This window comes from Haliaeetus leucocephalus, unplaced genomic scaffold (genome assembly GCF_000737465.1).
Source record: "Haliaeetus leucocephalus isolate CR32 unplaced genomic scaffold, Haliaeetus_leucocephalus-4.0 Scaffold1007, whole genome shotgun sequence".
Classification (NCBI taxonomy): Eukaryota; Metazoa; Chordata; class Aves; order Accipitriformes; family Accipitridae; genus Haliaeetus; species Haliaeetus leucocephalus.
In genome coordinates this window covers 589,811-616,631 of record NW_010973443.1, presented here as the reverse complement: position 1 = coordinate 616,631, position 26,821 = coordinate 589,811, and the positions used below count along the sequence as shown (strand labels likewise).

General features: G+C 45.1%; 1 protein-coding gene across 1 annotated transcript in view; it reads right to left on the bottom strand.

Annotated features, from left to right (window-relative positions):
* The window catches only part of APCDD1 (adenomatosis polyposis coli down-regulated 1), a 29,110-nt gene extending 2,352 nt beyond the window's left edge, over positions 1-26,758 (bottom strand). Inside the window, exons 1-4 of the mRNA XM_010584802.1 lie at positions 26,697-26,758; positions 17,375-17,558; positions 15,495-16,026; positions 726-1,047 (exon numbers count right to left, since the gene is read on the bottom strand). Of these exons, the coding sequence (XP_010583104.1) occupies positions 726-1,047; positions 15,495-16,026; positions 17,375-17,558; positions 26,697-26,754 (1,096 nt within the window). The 5' untranslated portion in view covers positions 26,755-26,758. The remainder of the gene's footprint in view (positions 1-725; positions 1,048-15,494; positions 16,027-17,374; positions 17,559-26,696) is intronic.
* Between the last annotated feature and the right edge of the window lie 63 nt (positions 26,759-26,821).

The window sequence follows — 26,821 nt, the reverse complement described above, 5'->3', positions numbered from 1 at the left end:
TTCCAGAGGCTCCGCTGGGGCTGGTGCCACGGTGGGAGAGATGTTGTGTTTTGGAGATGTTTGGTTGTGTGAGTGGTTAAAGCCACTGAGCTCTTTCTAAGAAGGGTGCTGCAGGGCTGTTTGCACAGGAAGGCTTCTCAGCCGCAGGGACCTGGGTGGCATCAGCACTGAGCGCTGCTTCCCAAAGTACTTGAGGGGTTTTGGTTAGATATGTCTAGTCGTCACTGCGGTGGGATTAATCAGAGCTGTCTTTAGGGACATCCTTGCTCTAGGGACCCTCGGAAGCTGATGAAAAGACACATGCTGCTACGTCTGTCTTTGACACAAAATGATTTATACCACTTCAGACCTGAAATGCCTTCTGAAGGTGCTTTTTTCTCTCTGCTGAAGGATCCTTAGCACAGAGATCTAATCTTGGACACTTTGCTTAGATGCTTGAAGTCTGGCCACTGGACTCCAAGACTTAGTGATGCGAAATCTTATTTTCTTGTGCTCTACTTAAAGATCTCTGCCTCAAATGAGTATTGCTTCAGTGGCGTGAAATGCCATGCACCTGTATGGTTTGGCTGGGCGTTCACACAATGCCTGCAAACTTCCCAAGAAACTACTAACTCCTGAAAATGACAGAAGGAAATCATCAGCAACCGAATCGTTAAGAGCGAACTCTGCTCTGGTCTATAACTACGTGACCACCTCTGCCTGCCCCGTGTAGCAAGCCACTCTACCTTTGAACACAAACTCTGTGCCACCCATCACTTTGGATGAGTGCACTCCCCGGCTGTAGCGTCCCTTGGCGTAGATGGTGAAGGTGGGGTGCTTGCAGATGGGGTCGGAGTAGTGGTAGTAGTGACCTTCCCAGGTGTTGTTGTTGTCGTGGAAGATGAAGTGCCGAGTGAGGAAGAGGACCTCCGGTCGCACCTCGCAGCGCTGGCTCACCCACTCTCCGTGTAGCCCTATGGTCAGATCCGCCTTGGGGGGTAAGATGGGAGGATGGTGCTCATCCGACCGGTAGATGATTCTGCACGCGATGCACGTGCGGTCGTGGTTCTGAAATGAAGCAGAGAGAAACCCTCGTTAGGCATTATCCATGATACAGGGCAATGAACCAGGCTGTCCGTTTCATGCTGAAGTGACACCAGCTCCACATTTTAAGGAATACGTTGTCATTTCTTATCTTGTTAGTGTTCTCCTGCAGGTTCTTAGCCTTCAAAGCACCTGAAACATGCCACCATTTGGTTTTTTACATATAAGACTGCACAGCAGGAGAGCAGTTAAGAGATTAATTCCCTCATCTGCATTTATCTGAAATTAAGATTTTAGTTCAGCTTTTTATAGGATCGAGAAAAGGCTGTCTTTATCCTTCAAATCATACGAGAAGCCGGCAGATGGTAATTTACTGTGGTAGGGACTTGGCAACTCTTATGTTAGAAGTGAATACATTTGCTAAGCTCTTATTTTGCATCTGTCTTCCTTTCAGTTGTTAACTTTGGGTACTGTAGATAGACACGGGTGTCCTAAGGACGTTTTTCATTTTGGGCGGCGGCCTGGGAGAACAGTAACCAGCGATTTTAAACTTTTTCAGCTTTTCTGAGCTGTAACGCAAACCTGTCAAGTGTACCATGCGGCCAGCTGCCACCAGACATGGTGAAAGCTTTCTGGCCTGCTCTGGCAGGAACGGGGTCCATGGTGCCTGCCGGGCTTCACAGCGGGTCACCGCTGTGGGCTGAGCACCAGCCTCAGGCAGCCGGGTACCCCCAGCCCCATCTGTGGGTGCTGGGGCTGTCTTACAAGGGGCATGCAGGCTCAGAGTCCATGGCAGGAGGGAAGGGAATTTCACGCTGAGGCTTCCACCTCCTGACATCAGAAACTGAAACTACAGTGGAGATCTGTACGTTGTTCCTAACGCCGTTTCTGCCTCTGCAAGGTTTTGTCTTGTTGGCAAAAGAGTTTGGCCTCTCAGTTTTCAAACTGTATTTTGCATTTTTTCAATGGCAAGAGAGATGGCACCATTAACTTTTCTCTCTGCTCTGCTAAACCTTGAAGTAAGTTTTATGGACCAATAGGGGATTATGAAACTAATTTTTTAGCTCACTTCATTGATGACAAATAATTAGATCAAGCAGAATAAATGCCACCCTGCAAGGTAAAAGCAGTCTTTTCTGTTTTCCTGGTGCCTGTTTTGTGTTGGCGATGTGCTGTTCGTTCACATCTCGGGACCTGATGGTAGAGGCTTTCTAGTCAGCTGCCGACATGCAGAGGGGCTGCACCCTGAGCTGTAAGCAGGCTTATACTCGGAGTGAAGGGCAAAGACCCCTTGTACAGACAGCTTGTACCTTCATCTTTCAAGGCCATGCAATCCTTCCTGGAGAGAGGGGGATGCACTGGGTGGGTTACTCACATCCGCCTTGTTCAAGCTGCAAGGTGTTTTCCTGAGGTGCAATTCAGAGTGTACCGAGTTGAAGCTCCCTACGCAGCCATCAGGGAGACAGATTTATACAACGACTTTTTCTTTGCACCCCTTTCCAGCCCTCTTTTCTGAGATCTCTGTGAGCTCCCTCCATAACGTAAATGCTCATATTAATCACTTTAAAGTCCATGTGAGCTGCTATGGAGCCAGCATTTCTCCACTCACTGCCCTCAGCTCACAGCACACTTCAGGGGCAACATTTACACAACCTTCCTTAGTGCCCTGAGTTTGTCTCATGGTATGACCTCAGGTGGCTTCAGGGTCAACATACAACTCTTGCAATATATCCCTTTCACACATATTAAATAGGGTTTGTATTTGCCTCCCTGCCCCAGACCAGATGATAGACACCAAAAGTCAGTGAAATCAATGAAGTCTGCTGTTCTACATCCTTGGGATGTAGAATAATGGTCTATGTGCAAAATAACTATAAATGCTGTAGCTCAGGTTAATCTGAATCAGTGTTGGCCAACAGCCCCGCTCTGAGGAGGAGGTTGGACTTGGTGACCTCCAAGGGGTCTTTCCACCCCAAAACACATGGTCTTCTGGGAATGACATGTCAGCATGTTATTAACGTGGATGCAGTTCTCTCCCACTTATGGAGCTTGTTAACTAATTTTAAGGTACATTTTTCAGCTAAATTCTGCAAGTGGGCACAAGGGCCATTAGTATCGTAGTGAAAATACAAAGAACATTTACTTGAGTAATTTAACTGCAACTGGTGAAGTTAGGACAGATTTGTGCCATAGTAATTGACAGCAGAGGCTGGCGCAAAACACCTGGTTCTCCTGAACACTGAAAGCACAGATAATGCATAAGGACTGTTGAATCTGGGCTGTTTTCTGAGATTGCAAGTTTCGGCTTGGATTTTCTGATGGCCAAGAGAGGAACCAAGATCCCGTTATGTTTCCTATTTTGCTCTAGGTTTCTTCTGTGACCTTCCTGTGTGACTTACTTAACCTCATTTCACAGAAACACAAACAATTACAGGTCTTCTGTTTGGGACAGGACTGGTAGGAGGCTAAAGACACTGAGCTGTCAGAAAGCAGACAGAAATTTCAGGGACCTGGCTATGATTAAAAATAAAATAATAGTAATAATTATTATAAAAAAAATGTAGGTGTAGCTCTGTTCCTGGAACAAACCTGCAAATGCCAGCTGGCAGAAATCCAGTGTCCACCTTCCTCTTGCCTACAATAAAATCTCACCAGGTTTCATCTGCAAGCTCATTTGCGACTTATGAAACCAGTCTGTTGAACCTCTAGATCTCTTCAGAAGACATCAGTCTTTTTCTCCAGAAAGGGGTCTGGTTTACTGGGTGGCTTGCGGCTCAGGATTGCTGGGGGGCAGATGGCTGATAAATGGCCAAGAAACGAGTCGGTGCTGGGGAAAGGTGGGGACTGCCTTGGCACATCTCAGGCAGCAGCAGAGCCACCCTGTCTCCCTCGAGCTCCAACCATGAATGGGGATGCCCAAAGCTAAGCGTCTGCCCCATCTGAGGCAGCGCTGCTGGTGCCACAAGAGAACCATCGGATGAGGTGTGCGATTTCATTCACTGCCAACCAAAGAACTGAGGAAACACACATTTTTGAAGTGTAATAGAAATAACGCTTTTTCTTCTTGGAGATCTACATCCAAAAGATGCTGCCGCTGCCTTGCACGGATACCTGCAGTGATCCAGGCTGAGGGGTTGCTCTGTGGAAGATGCTGGTGTAGATATCAAGCACTTGTTTCTCCAGCATGGCTGTTCTGCCATGGGGCAGACTGGCATCGCTGCTCCCTAACACTTTAAGGGCTAATAAACTGCATTAATGACTAACTTTATTGCTGTGATCACCCCACTCACATAAAGTGAATCAGGACAGCGAGGGAAAGGCAGTGTTGTAAAACTAAACATAGCTTATGCAAGCTGAATTGGTCAATAGTAGGAGACGATTTCTGCTACAGTCCTTTCTCTAATGAAGTGAAGTTGAAAGCTTTTATCTCCCAGAGGAAACCCTGGCAGAGTAGTATGGCACTTTGGTTTATATTCACGGTTCCCTTTGAGGAGCCTGTCCTCCACAATCAGTTTGTGAGCCAAAGCAACCTGGGAACCAGTGGTTTCTGTTGTCCTTGTTCAAAACCTGAAGAAAACCGAACGGCAACCCAGCCTGTTGTCTTCTTGGTCTCCCCTGGCTGCTTGTGGGATTCCTCTGTTGTTTCTTGAGTCTAGTGGATGGACAAGAAGGAGATCTGTAATCAATCCTATTTGCAGCAAAATTACTTTTTGACTTTTTTGACCAGGAAGGACTATCAAGCATAAATGTTCTTTTTGCTGTTCTTCTAGCAGTGATTTTAGGTTTCATCTCTCCTCTACAACATTAAAAAACATGGGTATTATGAGTCAAGGCTCTGATGCTGGGCAGGGAGTACAATCATAGTTTGATGTCTTCTCCATCATACTGGGAGTGTAGAAGGTGCAGACCGGTAACGCCTGCAGCTGCTTAGTCCTTTGGCTGTGGCCAGCGGCAGTGGGCAGAATAAGGTCCATGGAGCTCCACAGTGGAAAAAAAAATCATAACTACACACAGCCTCTTTCTCCCTATCCAGGTTAGGTTCATGTCTTGAGGCATAAGGAGGAATTACTTCCTCAAACTTGTAAAACTCCTGCAGTGCAACTATGCCAGCTGCCATTACGCCGTGAGTGGAGGTGACTCCTTGGGCAAACTCAAGCAAGGTCCAGGTTAACTCACTGCTAAACTTCACTTTGATTTCTGTGAGTTGTCTGTAATTCATCTGTCTCCTTCACCTCTGCGGTCCTGAACTGCTGTAACTGTGTGCAGCGCTTCTAATTCCGAAGACTTTGCGCAACTCTGAAGGTCCAGCCAGCTGCACAGCTAAGAAACGTCCAGCTTGCCTGCCTGCCTCCTAGTCACTGATGGCGTGCCCGGACGAAGGGGCTGAGGTGAATGGGCACTTTTTGCAAGGGACAGGGAGTGCGACAGGGAGAGCTTGGGGCAGTGAGGAGGGAAGCAGCAGTGTCCCTTTCACAGCACCGAGACGTCAGGCTGGCTCAGGCACCTCACACAGCCATACCTGCAACACATCGCTTCCCTGAGACCAGCGCTTGAATCCAAGCCCACGCAAACCTTTTTTTTTTGCTGTGATACTATCTTTCACAGAGTTAGGAACTTCTTAGTGGAAGAATATGCCACATGTAAACTCCCTCGGTACAACTTTTGTCCAAGTAATGGACAAGGGAAATACTAGTTTTCTTATGAGGCAATTCAACTTAATTATGGAGTAATTTATGTTTAACAATTGCCTGTATTTTTCGCTGTTGCTTTTTTAGGTCAGCTGCTCTTGCCTCTTAATTACACTAGCTGAGGCTTTGCAAATCACTCCCTTTCCGTATGTCTCAGGGAAAGATTATTTTCTAAAAACAGACGTTCAAAGAAAATAGGGAACAGAGGTAGAGGACATTCGAGTCCAAACACGATTAAGTACTCTCTAATAAAAAGCTCATTTAGGCATGACATAAACTAAAAAGCAATAAAATGATCAGTGGATAGGACGAACATCTGTTCTATGTTTTGATTATCTTAGGTGTACAATGCAATATTTTTAATAGTGGTGTCTTGCTAGAAGGCCTGGCCCCTGAAATGGCTGCTGCCCCGTGACTGGAAGATCCCTTCCCGTGAAGGGTGCCTCCTTGCAGCTCTGCAACGCCAAGTCCATGGTGCCACAACTCCTTGCCCTCCTGGGTGTTTGTTTAAAGCCAATTTCTGCATTAATCCATGAGGCCATGTGGGCTGAAACAAGCCTGAAGCTCTGGCTGGAAACTCGGTTCTTGTAGTCAGGGAGAAAATAGTTTGTGATCTGAAAATTTCCACCAGCATTTTTCCTTATCCCTCCCTCCTGCTGCCTCAGCTGAAGCGGTAACAAGGCCAGAGCGCTCTGGAAGCCAAGCAGGGAGGTTTCTAATTAAAAAAAGCAAACAAGAATGAGGTTCCTTGATCTTTTTCCCAGTTGCTGTGGATAGTCAGAAACATAAACCCTCTCAGCACAGTTTAATTTTCTCTTAAGTTCTACGGGATTCTGTGGCTGCCTAGGACTAATTTGCCTCCAATAAATTCATAGTGGTTTTTATTGCCCAGGCCAAAAAACTATCACACAACTGGGATGCTCTCTGAGCAATGGTAATGAGCTTTGAGTAACACCTAGAAAGATCTTTTTGGAAGGTGTTCTAGTTTTCTTTGAACACCTTTGTATTTCAATGCTGTTGTTACAGAATGAGACATCTATGGACCAAACCCTTTTCAAAATGTACAGAAAATCCACCCTTTCCTTATGGTTCAAGCAGAAGCTGAAATCAATGCTTAATATTGAGGAGAGGACCTGCAGGAGGTACTGCAGGTTGTATTTAGGGACAAAACAAACAAGTACTAATAGTAAAGAGGAGGCTGAAAATACAGTTGTTTTTCAACTAAACACCTTGTTCAAACATATTTGTTCTGTCCTCTATCTATTCTTTATATCTTGAAAATGTGTCTCTATTTCAATGCAAAAATTTTAAAACACTATTTGTCTGAAACAGCTGAAATTGTAACTCAACTTTTCTCCTACAGAATAACAATAGATGACTAGTCTGATATTTGGCTATTTACATAATGGAAAACTTGCATGAAATTACACAGCAGTTTCCCAAAGTAATTTGGGAAATCAGCTCTCATCTTTTTATCTGGAGCCACTACACAGTGGACACATCCTTCCCATACCATAACCTGGTTAAGAGATTCAGGTATCAGCTCTGCCTCAGCAAGACGGAAAAGCACATGCTCTTCGCAGTTGGCTAGGCTGCCTTTGGACTCCTCCTCGCCCTCCTCTTCCCTGCCCATCAATGCCGAAGTCAAACCAAAACCCAACCCAAAACCCTTGGCAGAGCAGTGGCTTCTTTCTGTAATGCCTCCCTTGGGGCTCTGGCTTTTCAACTTTCACCTTTTACTCGAAACCAGATATTCAATGTAACTACTCTAAGTACACCCTTCCCTCCCTGTCCCCCACACCATTGCCAGTTGGGCCTGGTCTCTCCTCAAGGGCTGGTGGTGGCACCACCCTGCTCAGTTACAGTAATACCACGCTGAAATCACTTATTTCAAATTTCTGTAGCAATATCCTGCCTTATCGTGTCATGTACTGACATTAATAATATTTCTGCAACACTCTACTTCTGCGGAGTCCCCATGTCTGTGCTGTGGCTGTATCGTGGGAAGCTTGTTTGGAAGAGGCAGGTTCTCAGCTTATACAAAACCACCTTTGGCCAACCCTGATTTGCACTGGTTGCTGGTGCGTGGCAAGAAGCAGGTCTCGTTCATGGTTGGAAAAGGAGGACAGGTTGCATCTGGACAGTACCACGAGAAGCAAGGGCTAGCAAAAACTCCAGCACCCCCCTGGCTCCCTCCTACACTTGCCTATCACCCGGGAAGACGCTCCTGATCAAGCTGTGGAGCCCACACGAGGCAGCCCAGGCTCTGGTTGTTCACAAGGTCAGGTTGCTCTTGCATTGGGGGCTTCCCTTTTAGAGCGGGCAGCTTGTCTGATGTTGGCTGTGCAGTGTCACTGGATGGGCCATATAGCAGCACCTGGGTCTGGCATGTTGCACCCAGCACATCCTCATTGCAGGGTGATGTGTGGTGAGGGACCAGACATTGGGTTTCCTCAAGTGTGGGCTCAGGCCTGAACCGCGTGTGCAGTACAGACCTAACTGGTGGCCCAGGGTCCAACAGTTAGAAAAGCTGGGCTAGCAAACCCCTGCCATGTGAATGCATGTATTACCATGAGGGAAGGCACTGAAGTAGAGAGGAAAGGAAAGCCACACTTAGTAATGATCTCTCCCCCCCCCCCAAATACCATGTGTCACACAGGTAGGGCTAGATGGGACCGGACCAAGGCATGCCTGGTGAGGATGCTTTAAACCTCACCCCCTGAGAAAACCAGGTGCCAGGTTTTAGTAACTGAGCACTCCCAGGATGAGCACAAATGGACACCCTTGGGAGAACGTCAATGCAAGGACATGCTTCCAACTCAACCAAAAAAGTTGGATGGCTTTGTCTCAGACTGCCAAGGAGCTGAGTCCTCAGAAAGGGTGCTTTTATGAATTGCTCAGTGTAGTATCAAGCTCTGCTCCTCCACTGCTCTAGAATACTGCAGACCAAGACAACCCTTTAACAAACAGCTACAATCTCTCTCCACCACAAAAGTGATAATTTGCAGGCTTTCCATGACCTCATGTGAAGCTGAGTTGGCTTATGTGCATTAGGCTGGCTCTGGGGAGTTGACAAGCACGGTTGACACAGTTATAATTCAGCCTGCCAAACGGAATGAAGAATAACAAAGATTTAAAACTTTAATTAAAAATCTTGAAGCAAGTGAAATGCTGGAGAGAGCGGTAACTCCTTTGCAGGGTTGTCAGTTTGGGATTTCTTTTGGTGGGGAACAGAGGAGCTGCAAGCAGGAAGGAGGGTGGAGATATGTTCAGATTTATCTGCAAATGCGTACCATATATTTTAAGATATTGAGGAATGGTTTTTATTAACTGCTCCCATGAAGGGAAAGATAGTGAAGGAATCTGAAGGCAATACCATTACACAATTGTCTGATCTATGATGTTGATTCTGTTGCACAACCCTGCATAAAACTGAAATAAACACAACCGACATGAAATGCAAAAGTCTTCTGGTTGTTCTTTTCTGATGTAAACTACTTTAGCCTGGGCAAAAGGCAAGAACAAAGAGAAAACCGGCCTTTTTCTCAGATGAATGTGCTTGCATGTCACCTATCCCATTAAAATGATACTAATTTATGATGACATGAATATTTTGGGGAGTATCAACAAAAAAATTCCTGGAAAACCCAAAGGGACAGCTTGAATGTCCATCTTCAGGAACAGAGTATTCCAAAATAAAGCTGCCTTAGGTGCTTATTACACCTTTAAAAAGCAATCTATATAGCCCTATGAACCAGGTAGCAATATTACCAGCCAGTCCTCCATTCCTTCTTACAAAAGATGAAGCAATTGTGGTTAGATGCCCACAACAAGGAAGGTGTCAGTAATTTAGATACATCTGTTGAGTTGATCTGAAGGCCCGTGTTTTATTTTGCTAGGCTGAATAGTTAATTTTGATCCCTGGTACTATATTTGTAGCGGGGCAGGCTTTTACTGCAGTTGCAGAACAGACAGTGTTAGTTAAACCAACAAAGACGAACAGGGTTTTAAAAGCAACGCTTAGCTTTTGGAAGTTCACACAGAGCATGAAAACCAACCTTTTGCTTCAGCCCTTGCCTAGCCCTAATGCTGGTGTAGGCAGTAAGTGCAGAGTGGCCCCGTCAAAGTAGCACTCTTCTGAAGGGCCACGGCCAGCAGCGCTGCCGAGCGCAGCAAGGACCAGCCTCAGCTAGAAGCTGTTCGCTTCTCTTATCTCTGCGGGGCATCACATGCACTGTCATTGTTCATAAACCTGGAATTAACCTATCTGAACATTCTTCTGAATATCCTTTCTTCGCTCCCCGTATAATTCCCTAACCAAGAGTCCTTTGCAAGTAATAATGAACAAAACAAACCCTTCGAGTATTGGCTTCATCTAGAAGTCTAGTGGCACTACTCTGGCAAACAAAGGAGTTTTGTCCTCCAAAATTACACTTCTTGGTTGAGATAATGTTTTGCATAGTTCTCTGAGGCGCTTCATATGTTTAACACCTATTTATTAACTTATGTTTGCATTTCCTCCTCAAGTACCTAGCATTCCCCTATAGATGAAGTCACTGAGTTTCAAACAGATGACTCAAATTTCAAAAAGCACAAAAAAACTTGGCACACTTTGTTCTTTCACCACCTGGCTAAAGGAAAGCCCAAGCACCAGCCTCTGTATGTTGAATCTGTATTAGCTGCAAATGCCAGGTGCTGCTGGAAGTCAGCTCCCAGCCGCGAATACTTGTAATAGAGAATCAATCCATTGGAATTGTTTTTTTCAAGGGAAAATGATTACTGAAGGTGTGCAGCCAGTGAATGTTTGAGCATGGCAAGGGCAGAAGGAACGTTATCGTAGCACAGTTTAGGCTTCTTGTGATGTTCCAGCCTTATTCCTAAATAATGATCTAACTAGAATGACCGTTCATCACAGCCCTGCTCTGATCTTTCCCGTTACTCTGTCAGATGATGAAATAGCACAGGGAGTTCTTTGTTTACAAAGCGCTATTACTAAGGCAATTACATGTGAATTGAGTGTCCCAGTATTGCTGTTGTACACATTTCCTGTAGTTTTAGAGCAGATATCTCTGAAAATATCTTCTCCTTCTGCATAGCGAACAAATACTGCATTCAAGCCTTCCTTCATGCTGCAAATGATAGAATGGTTTAGGTTGGAAGTGACCTTAAAGATCATTCAGTTCCAACCCCCCCTGCCATGGGCAGGGACACCTTCCACTAGACCAGGTTGCTCCAAGCCCCATCCAACCTGGCCTTGAACACTTCCAGGGATGGGGCATCCACAGCTTCTCTGAGTAACCTGTGCCAGTGCCTCACCACCCTCACAGTGAAGAACGTCTTCCTTACATCTAATCTAAATCTACTCTCTTTCAGTTTGAAGCCATCACCCCTTGTCCTATCACTACATGCCCTTGTAAGAAGTCCCCCTCTGGCTTTCCTGTAGGCCCTCTTTAGGTACTGGAAGGCTGCTACAAGGTCTCCCCAGAGCCTTCTCTTCTCCAGGCTCAACAACCCCAACTCTGTCAGCCTTTCCTCATAGGAGAGGTGCTCCAGCCCCCGATCATCTTTGTGGCCCTCCCCTGGACTCCCTTGAGCCGGTCCATGTCCTTCTTATACCAAGGACTCCAGAGCTGGATGCAGTACTGCAGGTGGGGTCTCACCAGAGCAGAGCAGAGGGGCAGAATCACCTCCTCAACCTGCTGGCCACGCTTCTTTTGATGCAGCCCAGGATACAGTTGCTTTCTGGGCGAGTTTATCAAGTTCCTCTGCATACAGTCCCTGTATGCATTTGTAAATAAGGTGTGATTTATGACCAATCAGCCAGGCTCCTTGGTGGTGTCCTAATCAGGAATATTTTGTATAATACGCATGATGATGGCCAAGCAGTTCCCCTGCCCTGCCCCTTCCACCCATGTGCTGTCATGCTGGCTAAAGCAGCTGCATGTGCAATAGCTTGAATCCCTTGATAAACTTGCACTGTCGAGAGACATCAAAGATGTTCAGCCCCTTTCATCAGCAAGTCCTAATTGATATCTTGAGCACAGCTAGAGGACTGCTAAGATAGATCTATACAGTGACCTATTCATCAGCTGCACTCAGGAACTTCCATGTATTTTACAGGAGGAATTTGTTTAAGGTATGCTCTTATCTAAGAGAATTCATAAAGCCTTAAGAGATGACATATTATATATTTTTAAAAGCTCCCTGATTTTATATGAACACTTGAGATACGGTAATCTGTGAATTTATTGAGATTTGTAGCTCAGCATAAAGCTGTCTGGTTTTTGGACAGCCCTTTTGATTTACCATCCTGTGGTGAAATCGCTGCAGGAATTTGGAGAAAGTCCAATTCTATTTGTTTAAAGTCCTGATCATGTGGCTTTGGCATTCCTAACATATCCAGCAATCATTTGCTTTTAATTACCATTCATTTCAACCACGTAAGTAATGAATGTGGCTACCACATCCAACTTACAGGCTGTGTAAACTCTTGAGCTGGGTGGAACTTTCTTCTATATAGAGGCTTAACTATAACTTAAAATGTGAATCCTCTTAACTTATTTTAGGCAGGCCTTTATAAGTTTAAAATAAAAATAAATAAAAAGGAAATGAAAAAAGCCTTAAATGAAAGATTCCACACAATACACCTGATTCACTTCAGAAGCAATTTCCTGGCCTCCCCAACCTCTTGGTATGACTGTAAAAACCTTAAAAAACCAAGTTGATTTAACGTTTCTATTTATTCATGGTGTCCAGTTTCCAGAGGAGTCTGTGACTTGTAGTTTTAAACTCAATTTAGCATTCAAACTCATTTTCAGCTGGGTCCCAGTGGAGCAACAATTAGAAAAGGAAAAGAGTTCAAAGAAGAAGGGTTATAACCTTTCAACGGTATGTTTGCCTGGAATTTAAAAAAAAAAAAAAAGCATCTCTATTACTATTCTTCCTACATTTGGCAAACACTAGGTCAGACAGCCCGGTTGAGAACCTGCTGGTATAGAAAACTTCACGGTTGGGTACAAACCAAGACCCAGGAGTCTGTCATGGCAGCCAAGGCAAAGGTTTATTTTTTAGGGGTATTGTTATTTATATTGTGCTGAAAGCCTGATATCAGCAGGCCCAACTTCTCTTCAGAAATCTCAGATTTAATAATCTGAGCAAGAGGAACCTACCAAAAAACACGGAGAGAAGCTGTGCTGTTGCACACTTAAAACTTGCGTTAATCCTACGTATCTCTTGCTGTTGAAGGCTCCAGCTGAGACTGGTGTCCCAGCAATCCGGACGCTGTATACATACATTGTGGGAGCCAAGCAGACCATGCAGGCAACAGCTGGAGGAGGAACAGAGGTAATGTAACCTGTCAGAAGTTGTAACTGGCCAAACTGGGAGTGGAGCCATGGCCTGCAAGTCAGGACCTGGGCCCCCACTTATTAAACTACAGCGGTTTCACCACGGAGACCTGCAATCTGTAAGTATTTTGGTGTACTCAAAGTTAACCTGAGCGTTCTATAGTAACAGCACTTTCTGTAGCCAATAGTACTGTTGTGAATGGGCTTCCAGTGTCATAAATTCAGCCTCAAGATTCAGCCTCTTCCAAGACCTGGCTACCAAAATCATATTTGGAAGCACTGTACTTCATGACTACCACTGCTAACTAGTTGGCTTGTTTGGTTTTCCTCTCCCCCAGTTCCTGTAAATAGCCGACGTGGAAGCCTCCCCTGGGATGCGCCCTCCAGGCTCTCCCCAGTGGGAGGGCACGGGTACCCCCGCACAGGACCTGCCCCGCCGGGCACCGGGCACTGCGGGATAACGGCGTGCAGGGCAACTCCGGCAAGCAGCCTGAGGCTGCTCCTACCTTCCACATAGAGATGTCACCTGCTCAGGTCAGAATGGATCGGCTCATGCCTGAAATAATGGGCTTTGTGAACACAAAGCAGAGCTGCAGTGCTCTCACAGTTTATTTAGCTAACCTGGCTCAAGAAAGAGACCTCTGAGGCAAGACTTGATCCTTTAAATTTGACCATTATATTTTAGAGGCATTATATTTTAGAGGGAAAAAGTGATGCTATAGTAGCAGAAGAGACAGGCAGGAAAATCATTACCAGTGTGTCCTTAAAATTACAGCAGACCTGGACAAAAGTCTTATTTTTATAAAGCTGGTTGATAGTACACCTGAACATTCTGACTGTAATGAAATTACTACAAGGTAGAAGTGTAAACATTTACTATGTTATCTATCAGCCCATAATAAGACAACTAGATTTGACCAGAAAAAATTAATCAGCTAGGGTGAATTAAATCAAGATTTTCTCTCTGTTTCACATGGTCAGAAACAGATCTGCAATATTTTCTAGAACAGATACAACATATAGCTGGTGTCAGATAATTTGTACCTACAGATACCTGCAAGGAAGAGATTTAGGAAAGAACCCTCACTCCCAAACAAGCAAAGGGAAAGTCGATGTACTTGTTTGAATTAATTAAAGAAAAGCAGAATTTTGATGAGGAACATGCATGGTTCATCTGCTGCTGCTGAAACTCTCCATTTTGGGAAGATATGTTTAAAAAGAAAACACAAATTTGTCCTTGGTCACTTGAAGAGAGCATAAGAATGACAGAAATGACAGCAGCTTTCATACAGAGACACGGTTGACTGTGGATTAAAATTATCCCTAGGCCAGGCTATTAAAACGATTAAAGGCAGATCACGTAAGGTCCTGAACTATTGAAATTTGATGTTCACAGGAGGCAGACGCAACCCAGGGCAGATGTTTTGAATGGAAGGGAAAGCCAAGGCTTTCTTATCAAAACTCTCCCCTCCCCTGTTGTGTTTCTTGCTATCGCTGATAAGCTGTCGCTGATTTTTGGATCGGCTGTGATGACACGATTAAAAATGGTAATAACCCATTAGCTGGAAGTGATGCCGTGGCAGCACCCAGCTGGAGCACACCGACGGCAGTGGCACGCGGCAATGTGGTTCCAATCGCCGCCTGCCTTTGAAATGTCACCAGGAAAGATCTATAGACAGTCCTCCTGCTACAGGCCATCAGTGTCTACTCTTCCCGTTTGATTTTTATTTAGCTTACTACGGTTTGATCAGTTCCCAATGAACCTGAGGGCACTTTGAGGCCCCTTGGAAAACTGAATTACCAAATGGAATTAGAGCCCCATTCAAAATTCACCTGTTTTTCATTTCATTAATGTGCGTGCCTGCATCTGGATCCACGACCTGCACAGCCCATCAGTTTTTTTCCCCTTCATGCTGCGCCTTTCATGTGTCTGCCTTCCAATTTCCTCTTTTTCTCTTCAGGTTATGGATCACCCAACTTCCACATGCTGATACAATTCGATTTCCTCTCTCCCTGGCATTCCCGCAGCTATACAAGCATCCACTGATGCCTGTTTCTCTTCTCCTTTCTCAGTCTTGTATGACACTTTCTTCTCAGCTGCTAGCCTACAGCCCTGGTCCCAGCCAGCCCTATCCCACCTCTGCATACAAGTCTTTGATTCTGTCTTCAGGGTGGCCTTTACGGACTTTAGCTCGTCAAACTACTTCTGCGTATTTGATGCAGTCACATAAACCACAGCAAAGTTACTATTCTCACAAAATACGTTCTGTGACCTTTTGGTAATTGGCTGCATCATCTATCAGGCTGCAACAGACCTCTTATTTTAGAAGCACATCTGCATTTTAGGTTACACTAGTGCACTGACTCAAAAGAGCTGAACAGTGTGGGCTTTGTCACTAGTATCTTAAAAAGAGGGCACATATACACACGCACGTACCTTGGCATTTTGAAGAGGAGGCTGGTAACTAGATGGCCGATAGTACCTCCTCTGAGTAGCGTCAGTATGAATGTCTCCAAGAAATAGCTCCTCCACGAGGTGGTCTAAATTGTGGTGCAGGTACTGCTTCTCCACACGGATCAGCTGGAGTTCGTGCATGGCAAAATTCAGAGCTTTGGTGCATTCACGGCCGTTCTCTTCTCTCAGCAAATCGTAGCTGACATCCTGCTCCCAGGGACTATCTTCTGGTATAAATCCAGGACACGTATGGTTCACCAGCTCACTTAATTTTTTGGCTACTGCTTCATTATGGCATATGATCTGTATGTTGCGTAGTTGATAATCAGCTTCAGTACCCCCTCGGATGATCCAGGATGCTTGGCGGAGACGTATTTTGCCACGTATAACTAAGGTGTAGATAGGGTTTGTGCAGCGATTGCCACCGTAATAAAACTGATAGGCCTTAAATGTATTATTGTGGTAGAACCTGTAAGATCTTGTGATGAACTCTGGGCCTGCTCTAACTTCGCAGCTGTGGGAAGACAGAAAGTGATGGAAACAAAATTTTAGCAAGGTGGCACATCTTGCACTGCAGGTAATAAGAGTGAGCAAACCCACGTGGGTCCACAGAGACACTCGGGTGCTAATGTCCCTTTGGCATGAATGGGAGGAAATAGGAACTAGGCATCTGTGGCCTGCCAATTAACCAACAATTTCCTCTGCTGTTAATGCTGTTATTAATATACTGCTTCATGGTGATCAAAGGGCTTTATCTTTGCAGGTTTAAATACTTCGAGCCATGTTTTGCTTTTTCTTTTTGTCTAGGGACCACCATGTGACTCAATTCTTCTCTGAAAAAAGTAGCAGCTTATTAAACATCTATTCTTCTCTTTTGCATGGTAGATTTAGCATAAGGACATCAGAAAGTAAAATGCCAAACGTCCACAGAACAGTGGAAAGAACTGGCTTCTATGCTGCTGTAGAAGCTTCTTAGCAGAGCTCCACCACCTCTGGTCTGCAGAGGACGTGCAGGATCGTGTCCTCAGCTTTTCCACACACTTTCAACAGGGGTGGCATTTAATGCAAACTTCTGACCATTAATGCAAAATTTCTATTTGGCTTGAATTTGGACCATGCAATATTCAGGGTTGGGGGGGGGGGGGGGGGGGTTTTTTTTGTGGTTTTTTTTTTTCTGAAAGTGTAAATGGCAGTTTAATTCCACTTCCTGTAGAAAGTCATTTTGTGCCTTCAAACTTGTCCCCCTTGTCACATCCACGCTGCTTAACGTAAATATACTCCTTTCCGTTAAAAAACCCCAGTCTTTCCTACTACAAGTCACTTCAAATAACCATGTGAATATTGCCTGCTGAGACACAGAAAGCAAAACAGCTCTCTGAATTACAAGTTATCATGTATAGAGGGTAATAGAACTGGTGAAATACAGCTTCTTAATTCCTTTGCTAATAAAACCTGTGCTAGACACATGCTCTGAAAACAAGGACCCATTCAATGGATCTAATGCACCTAGTCAAAGATAGTACAATATTATGTTTGAATAAGCATCCATTTTGGCAACTTGTTGGGCTCCTTCCTATTCAAAGAGAGATTTAAAGATATTTCACAGCATGCTGTTTAAAATCCAGACTATAAATTGATTCATCAAGACAGCTTTATAGCATGCTATTCTCATGTACATAACGCTGCTCCTTCTCCTTTTATGCATAAACATATAGAAAGCATCTGGAATTTTGAGCATCACCTTATTAAAGAAAATACTTCCCTGCTGCTTAAAGTGGGAATATTCATCCTTCCGTCTCTGCTTCCTTCTCCTCTTCTCTTCCACATATATCACTCAAGCATCTTGTTTTATCTTTCCTTACCCTGTAGAGACCCAGTGTCCCTCAATATTAGGGGGCATCTGCACAGTGATCCGGGCTCCATTGTGAAGGTGTTTCAGCATATGATGACACTGTGACTCCTTAAAGGCCCTCCAGGCACTCTTCTCCAAGGACCGAGGGTGGGACCTGCTGTCCGGGTGAAGAAGAGCAGAACCTTCTCCCAGCCCTGTGATAGAAAAGTGTAAATTATCATGAGACCCTGCTGAGAAGGGCTTCAGCACAATAAAGGAGGTCGTGAACATCTTGTGTTGAACGACACTTAATCACATTGTTATGTGTCTGGGAAAGTACTGTTTACATTTCTTTTCTCATCTTGAAAATAAAAAATGGGAAGCTCTTCCTCTCTGTCAGCCCACTAATAATCCACTAATTAAATTTGCTTTATGAAATACATTGGGGAAAAGGGCTTGAACCAAAGTGTTGCGTTTCCACACTCAGGAGATGAGGCTCTGAACCTGAATTTTATAGACACCTCTATAATCTCTGGTCAGGACAATCAAAAACTTGGACCTTGAAACTTTTAGAAAGTTGCATCCAGATCCGGACACAAACTTTGTGGTTTCAGCCCACCTCTAATTTGAACGCTTCTATAATAAACTTGCAAATAAAGACTACTCTTTAAAGCCAAGAGAAAACAGATATTAAAAGCAAAGCCTCTGCACACAGGAAGCCTCTGTGATGACTGAGGTGGTCAATTAAAGGCAGATTCTGCTATTTTTATTTTAAAGGAGAAAAGGAATTTCAAAAGCTAATTTTATCTCCAGCACACAGTAATTTTGGTTTCTAGTAATGTATACATACAAACCTAACCAGCGCACTCTCTACACAATATTAATTGAACAAAATGAATATGTAGCTTCAGAAGGCATGCATCTTTACTCTTTTAGGCACAGCCTGCTCTTACATATGTTGGAAAACATGGATCAAAAGAAAAACACACATCTAGAGGGTAAGAGGTGACAAACATGAACCTTACATAATGGGTTGGAAACTGTATTACTTTGCCAGAAGGAATTTAAGAACCAGCAGGCTATTAAACAAATACGGGGTGGGGTGGAGGGTCTGGTTTTGTGCCTGGGAAGTCGGGGCAGCCGTCTTGGGAGAGGGATGTCTCGCTAACACATGCTCCCAGGGGCAGGGTCTGGGATTCACCCCCATCTCTTCTGGTGCTCTCTTGGCTGACGTGGCTCAGGAATGGGCTGGTGGGGATCACCCAACACCACAACCCTACACCGCACCAAGCCGCCCAACACAAGACCCTATGCTTTATTTCCCAGGCCCCATCTAACACTCAGGCACATGCTTGGGCAGCACACAGCATCGCTACAGAAATTACAAGAAAATCAGTATTACTTGTTTTTAGGTAGACACTGTTTCAAACCTTTGCACTTCCCTATCACGAGAAAGAAAACAGTGTCAGTGATTCATTATGCTGGCTAGGTCTTAGATCTTCCGGAAGAAATTTGGGTAACATATAGGAAAATGGCATTGCTAAAAATATAAATACATGCCAACCATTTAAAAATAGCAATTCCTAAGCTAAACAAAGGCAAGGACTTATGCAGTAGGCAGGGTAAAGAACTGATCAGAAAGAATACAATAAATACCTGAATGTAAACAGGGCTCACCACTGAATGATCCCAAGATTTAATGAGATCAGTGAATACAACCTCACAAAGCCTTTACTGGAAAATCTGGCAGCTTTGTTGCAGGTTACAAACAATTCTTCGATGTGAAGGAGAATTTACAGCCTTACTTTCTAAAAGGTAATAAATACTAGAGATGCTTTGATATTTGAGCACACCATCTGAGATGCCCTTAAAGGAGCCTATTTTCAGGGAGTCAGTACTTCTCCCTTTCTGGAAGTCAAGGCTTCTCCAGTGTTTCCACATTGCTTAGCAGAGTCACTCACATTAGTGTCACACAACCCCCATTCTGCAGCCAGAAACGGTACGGCCGCTTCAGAAATGGTAGGGCCATGGCAGGGTGATGCTCTGCTTGAGCTGACTATGTCTTTGGATAGGCAGGATTTACCAGATCGGGTCCATGCTTCATGTATGTGGCAGCACAGCAGCTCTGTACTGTGCCGTGTCTGCAGCCCATTGCACCTGGAGCAGCACTCAACACTCTCAAAAACTTGGGCTTATTTGGTTTATCTGAAACCTTGTGGGTATGGGGTGGGTATCACAGGCCTTCATGCCACCAGGAGAATAAGTGCAGCCAGGTACAGGTGAGCTTACTAGTATATTTATTTTTGTCCTTACGCACCACAGCTGGTGAGAACTTGCCTTCTAACACCCTTCTCCATCTCTAAGTCTCCACACACTCAAAAAGCTCACATTACTTCAGCATCCAATTCTGAAATGGAGTGAGCGCTCCTGTCCACGGGCTCAGAGTATCTTTTGGGTCAGAAGTGACACCTCCTGCAAGGTACCTGGTAGAGGCTGTAGCCATCAGTACCAACTTGCAACAGAAACATAGCTGTTGGGATGTCTCCTGCAGACAAATTACCTTGCACTTTGAAAATTTACATTTCCACTTGAAGTTGCTAAGTGTTTGAAATCTGCCATCAAGAGGAGGTTTTGAAATGGTTCAAGTGACTATTTCCAAGGCATATTTATTATACCACTTGCTTTTAAGCAGTTGTATACTGCCTAGCTCATGTCGTATGATTCATGAATACAGACGCACTTAAAAATGAATGATTTATTCGTTTAAACATACTTGGGCATTTCATTTCTCCAAGAAAAAATCCTTCTGTGGGAGGATACCTACCATCTTGTATGTACACATCTCAAAGGAGAGAATGCAGTAACCACATTATACGTTCCCAATTATTCCCTGGAGGAAATAATGAAATGAAGGGGTTTTTGAAGAGGAGTCAAACTTTATGTGGTATTATACAGTGTCTTTTCTTTGCTACAGCTCAAAAGCAACTGGGTCTCCGCTCTCCCTGTCACATGTATGTAGTTCTGTCTGCAACTTGCTAATGATAAACTGTAACCGGTGGAGGGAAGGGAGATTTGCATGGATAGCCTGAGATCTGTGCCAGCGAAGAGCGTATTTGTCTGGGACTCTATCCATCCAACTGAGACAAATGAGGGCAGGAACAAGTTTAGGTAATCAAGACAGGCATGAGAACATAAGGAAGGCTGCAGCGACAGCACAAGGGATGTAGAAAACACACACATGCTAGGCAACATTACATAAATAGGACGCGAATATCAAAATATGAATTACAGTACAGAATTAAAAGGCAGTGATGGGACCTTGTTGCTGGGGCAAGGAAACGCTTAATTTAGCACAGGCTTTTTCCTTACCAAGTAAACATTGCAATGCTTTTGTATTTACTGACACACGCCCGCACATACAGCTACCATACGAAGGAGCCCTAACTCCTCTTTGTACCGCCCGAAGACAAACGCCCAGACCGGTGACATGCTGCCCATGCTGGGCAGTAAGCCGAATGCCACCTTCCCGCGCTCTTCCTCGCAGCAGGTCCCCCAAGGCAGCGCGGCGTCCCCCGACTCCGCTCCCCCCCGGCAGTGCACGAGGTCTTCTGCAAAACGGAGGTCCGGCGGGGATGATGTCACTGATCTTAAAAGATCCATTCGGCCATATTAAATGGGACATGGCTGGAAGGCTCAAGGTTAAAACGTGCTTTTGTGAAACTGGGAAAATAATTTCATGGCTCTTTAAAGCCCGCTTTGGAGCCTAGAAGCAGTTGCGACATAGCTGGAGCCGCTACTTTCATTCAAAGAGATCCAAGTCTGCTATTGTCTACAGCACAGACAGTGCTGTAGGTTTCAGTACCTCCACGCCACATAAGTATCTCAGACTCTAACTGACCGATTTTTAATTTTTTTGTGTGTTCTGAAGGAATCTTACCCACTTGTTAAAAAAAATTTAAAATAAAATCCACCATGTTATTACTCAAAAGCGTGACAGACTTCAAACAAAAAGCAGTCTTCGCTTGAGACTAACAGCGCTAATTCTACAAAGCCTCTGGTTGGCTTTCACTTTAACCACACCAGGACCAGAGGGCATAAGATTCTATCACCCACCCCATGGTGGCTGTTTACACAAAGAAGCAAGTCCAAAAGGAAAAGGAAAATTCCAGAATGCATCAGAAATGCCAGCTAGAAAAACAAAGCAAAACAAATGCATTTTCTGATGAGTTGATATCCAACTTCTCTTTCGTAATCAAGCCCTAGCAGTGTAGATCGCAGCTTTAGCATCAAACTAATTGAAAATAGCGTAAGAGGTGCCACAGCTAGCAGGGGATCCCCGCCCAGGCCCTCATGGATCATGCTGTACAGGGGCAGATGCAACATCCACCTGAGTGGGGAGGTGAAGGTCTGCGCAGCTGCCGCTTCAGCCAGATGTGGACAGGAGCACGCACCACACCAAACAGACTTCGGGCTGTCAGGTTCACCTGTAAACCTGTATCTGATGTGGGAACAACCATTCAAGATAAAAAATAATTGGTAAGGGAAGGTAGGTTACTTTCAAGTTCTTCAAAGCTTTCTGCATGTAGCTGGGAGTAAAACACAAATCTTAAAAAAGGCAATCTGCTGGCAGCTCGTTACCCAAATGCATTTCAAAAATGGCTATGACAAAGCTCTCCGCCAACACTTCTACAAAAACCTGCAAGCTGCTAGAAAAATTGTTTCAGTTTCCTGAAAAACAGTATGCAAATAATGTACAATTGCAACACAGATAATGATAAGTAGAGTTGTGCTTGAACACAAATTCTTATAATTTAATTCATCCCTAAACACCCCAGCCAAATTCTGTTCTCAGCTATGCCAGATTGCAAAAGTATAAAACAAGTAATCTTAAATCTTAAAACTGCTTAGATTTAATCAGTTTAATGAACACCTCTACCAGAATCTAAACCATGGCTTCAAACGTGTCCAAGGGTAGCACTTCAAACTAGACCCAAAGCTACTACTAGGTGTTCAGCAGGTTCACCTTTTGCTAAATGGGAGAATAAATGTTACCTGAAAGTAGGATTCAAACCTGGATTTAGATTGGGCTTGCTCAGCAGGAACCACTTCACTTTTTCTTTCATGTATAGCAAAGTAATTCCAGAAGAGCACAATTTTATTACGAATTAAAACAACCTCGAGTGATAGTACAAATTCAAAATATGCGATGGCTTCATCTCCAATAGAAACATTTTAACATTTGCGCTTTACTTCTGCAGCAAACTCGTTTCAAGTTAGAACTTGTTTGAAACCTGAAAAATCTTACAACAGATAAAGAATAATTGGCTGGATTAAGTTTATAGCTCTCCTTATCTGGGCAGTTGCCCTGCACAATTAAATAAATAGACATTTGAATTACACTCTTCCTTGATGTGGGATAGGGTTAGATAACACCCATGACAGGCTTTTAGCTACAGCGCAAACTTACGTAATTGCCATGGAGAATATAATGTCCTGTTACCAAGCCGCTGTCTGTGTTTACCAGTGTTTTCCCTGCACTTCAAACTTCAAAGAGTCCTCGCGGGATTGGGACCTAAATTAGCTACTACAAACAAAGAGGTTGGGAAAGGAAAGCTGGAGTTTATGGCCATGGAAGCAGACAGGACAGTGATTTCCTTTCACATGTATCTGTTGCCTTTCTTGTGCATACCGAGCATCCAGGTACAGCTTTCAAAGAGACATGAAATGAATGTTTCAGTGTGGCAGATTCGGAAGAGAGATCTAAAGCATGTTGAGATGGGATAGCTAAAAAGAAACTCCTCCAAGGCAGACAGGCCCAGCACTGAGGTCTCCGTTATCCTACAGTGCGGTCCTTACTCAATGCCCCGTCTTGGAAGAGGTGAGAGAACCAAGCGCCAAGCAGTTATGCAGCTGATAACCTCTGTTAAGCTGAAGTTCAGCTCTTAACTGGGATGACTGCTGCTACCTGTGCAAGGTGAAACACCACTGCCTGCAGCATGGGCTTCTTTACGAAGCCATGAAGGGTTAAAGCCCCCCCCCCCCTTCAGGGCAGCAGGGACTCTGCCACAGGCACAAGTGGGTGCAGCCCTGGGCCCCAAGTGCAATTCAGTATCGCCAGTAGTTTGGTCTTGCCGTCTTCGAAGGGAACGCCTGCCCTCTGCCAGGGACAGACCTCTGGCCTGTCCTCCACCCACACCTCAGCACCAGGACTTACCCAGGTGGAACTGCCCCTGATGCCGACGGGACTCGTGTCCAAGTAAAGACAATGCTAAACAAGCTCACTACGTATAACCCGACCCTCTATCAGCCCTGCTTAAAGCGTCATGTCAGTAATAAAATACTAACCTTGCCTAGAATAGCTGAAGGTACTGGCCTTCAGCGTGGTCAAGGCTAGTTTGGGGCCTCATCACCTGTCAGCCTACCTCCTACAGAGCCCCGAAACTGTCCTTACTGCTCACACCACCTACACTGTGCCACTGCTAGCGCACAGTCAAGCTGCAGAGATGAGTGAAATCAAATTTACACTGATGAAATTGTGAATAACGTTGAGTGCACCTCCTAACTCTCGCTGAAAACTCTACAAATCTGACACTAAGCAGTGTGTCTTCCCCTCTTTCTCTCTGTATTGTCTTCCAGATTTCCAAATGCAGTATTTCACCGAGGGAACAGATCACATATGCCTCTAGCACAGAGCACAGTATTTTTCCATTTTATGGATACAGGTATTTACATCTTCTGATACATTTACTTATCATTTTCCTGAACAGGTTTTGAAATAAACCACTTCTATGTAACCAATTTAAGCAATATTGCTAGAGAACTTTTAAAAGCATAAACATTTTTGCTCTGAAATCCTAGCAGTCTTGTCTTCATCATCTTTATTAGCAAGTACTATTTCCATGATGTTATCAACAAATTGTTTTAAAGTTTCTAATTCATTACTCTAACAGTAACAATGAGAAATATGCTAAAGTTTCTTCTTAGCATCTGTATTTGTAAAAAAAAAGTTTACATTTACAAAATAAATTAGCCAAATTTGTTTTGAATCCACTTGAACATAGCTTTTATTAATCAGGTTTTCTGGAGCTGAATGATCTTAGCATTTGACATCTGAAACTTCTGTGGCTTTTTGTCTAAGCAAAGAAAACAGTGATAATGGACAACTTCCAGCTGCAAACCTTTTTTTTAAAATTTTTTTTTTTTTGACACTGTACAGGTTTTATCTTGATTAACGAAGACAAGTTTTTCCCAAATTTCCAAAATTCAGTGATGTTAAAGTAGGCATTTCTTAATGTAATGAAAGCAGAAGCTTTAGCCTTATAGGACATTTTATAAAGCTTTAAGCCCTAAAAATCCTCAACCACCCTCCCACACTCACTCACTTTTAACCCTTAAATTACCATTGCAATAGAAATGCAAAAGAAAACATCACGTGCCGTAAAGAGGCTTAACACTGCGATCCCCTGGGATTGCCGGTTATTCTTACATATTACCAGTCCGGGCTAGCTGCTGACCAAAGGATGCGCCTATTGACTGTGGCACAGAGGGAAAAGCTCTAGGCCAAGTTAAAAGTAAATACGTTAAAAGAAATGCATTTCAGTGCATTATATGCTGCTGATGTAATTTTCAGGTTTGTAAGAGGGCAGTAGTTTCCCAACACTTGAAGCTCAGATCCAAACTGGGCACTGCCACATTACAGAGGTGTTTATACACAAGGCTCTGAGCTGTATCCTTCTACAAGAACTTAGTTTTATGTTACATGGTGAACTATAACTGCAGATGGAAGAAATGGATGATTTTCCTCCTTCATCCTCTTTTGGCAGCTGCTGTTTTGATCTGATCACTGGCCCCGATTTGTTTCCTGCTCCAGCCAGGGTTCAGCTCTGCTCTGTAATTCCAAGCAGATGAGCCGGGGAGTTCAACCCTGTAATTACACCTCCTCTCTTTACCCTCTAACTTAAAACCTCCCATTTCGACTTTTACATCTCAGATCACAGAGTTTTAAAGAACACCTCTGGCATCCTGGCAGGTCTGGCTCAGCTAAACACGTCTCTACACTCTCTGGATTTCATAGCTGAGCTGTGAGAGGGGCATAAAACCCCCTCCTGGGGAACAGGGTCTCCTGCTCGCTCTTTCTCAAAACAAAATACACAATCAGAAACCCATGCTCTTTATTATTTATTAAGTACCATCTGTGCGCTTAGCACTTGTACAAACACAGAGAGAGAAAGTCCCTGCTCCACAAAAGCAACCCCGGGAATAGCTATGAAATCCTTACCCCAGCTCACAGATCTCACACTGAATCCATGTAGGTCACCTGCATTGTAACAGTTTAAAAAAAATTCCTCTTTTTACCAGTAAGCTTGAGATCCCAAGAAATTTAACTGAAGAAGACTGGATGCTACAAAGTACTTCAGAAACAGGAACACTCTTCAAAACGATGCTGTAACCGAGTAGGTTGAGTCACTCTTTCAGAACAGTATCGCGCCCAGAGTTTTCAAATCTGGCTGCCAAATGTTGGACATACCTAAGCAGCTCATTAAATAGCCTCCTTTTCAGAACTTGCTCTTGAAGAGCACTGGCTTTCTGGAAAGATGGCTCATCTGCTGAAGAGCCGAAATACGGATTTACAAGCTGAACTCGTAAGTTTGAGTTTAGATACGCTGGCTTTTCTTGCTAAAATTTTGCCTACGGTGCGGTTTCGGAGAAACGTCAGCCCGGGGCTCAGCTGAGAGAGTGCCGAAGCAGGACTGCGCGTAACGACACCCGGAACCCCTGCGCTCCCCGGCGAAACGTTTTGCGCTGGGTGCAAGACCCGGTGCCGGCACCCGCCGCTGCCCAAGGCTTCCCGGCTAACACCGCCGCGGCAAGACCCGCTTCTTCGCCCGCGCGGGTGGACGGCGGGTCCGGCGGGCCGTCCCGGCCAAGCTGCCCGGGCTTTGGCGGAGCCGGCCCTGCGCCCGGAGGCCGGCAAGGCGTCCCCGTGCGCGCTGCCCGGGCCAGCCGGCCCGTCCCCGCGGGAACGGCCGCCGACCCCGCTCCGGAGCGGGGCGCGTCCTGCGCGCCTTCACCTGCACCGCCCGCACCCGCACGGCACGCAAAGGGGTGCCGGTAACCGGGCGACGGGGGGGGTGTCAGGCAGAGCGAACAAGGTCTCTGCCCGCCTCGCCATCCGCAGGGACCCCTCCTCGGCCAGACTCCCCCACCCCGGCCCGGCACCCACCCGTGACCCTCCGCCCCCACCGGCAGGGTTACGGCCCCACCCCCGCAGCCCAGCCGGCTTTCCGGGCGCGCCACGAGTAGCCACCCAGCGGGCGGAGACCCCCAGGCGGCCGCCCCGGCGCCGGACTCACCGTGCAGCAGCAGGGCTGGGAACAGGTACCTCATCAGGCTGCCGTACGGGGCGGACATCTCCCCGCCGGGCAGCGCCCCTTCCCCGCTCCTTCGCTCCGGCCGCCACCTCCCGCCGCGCCGCCCG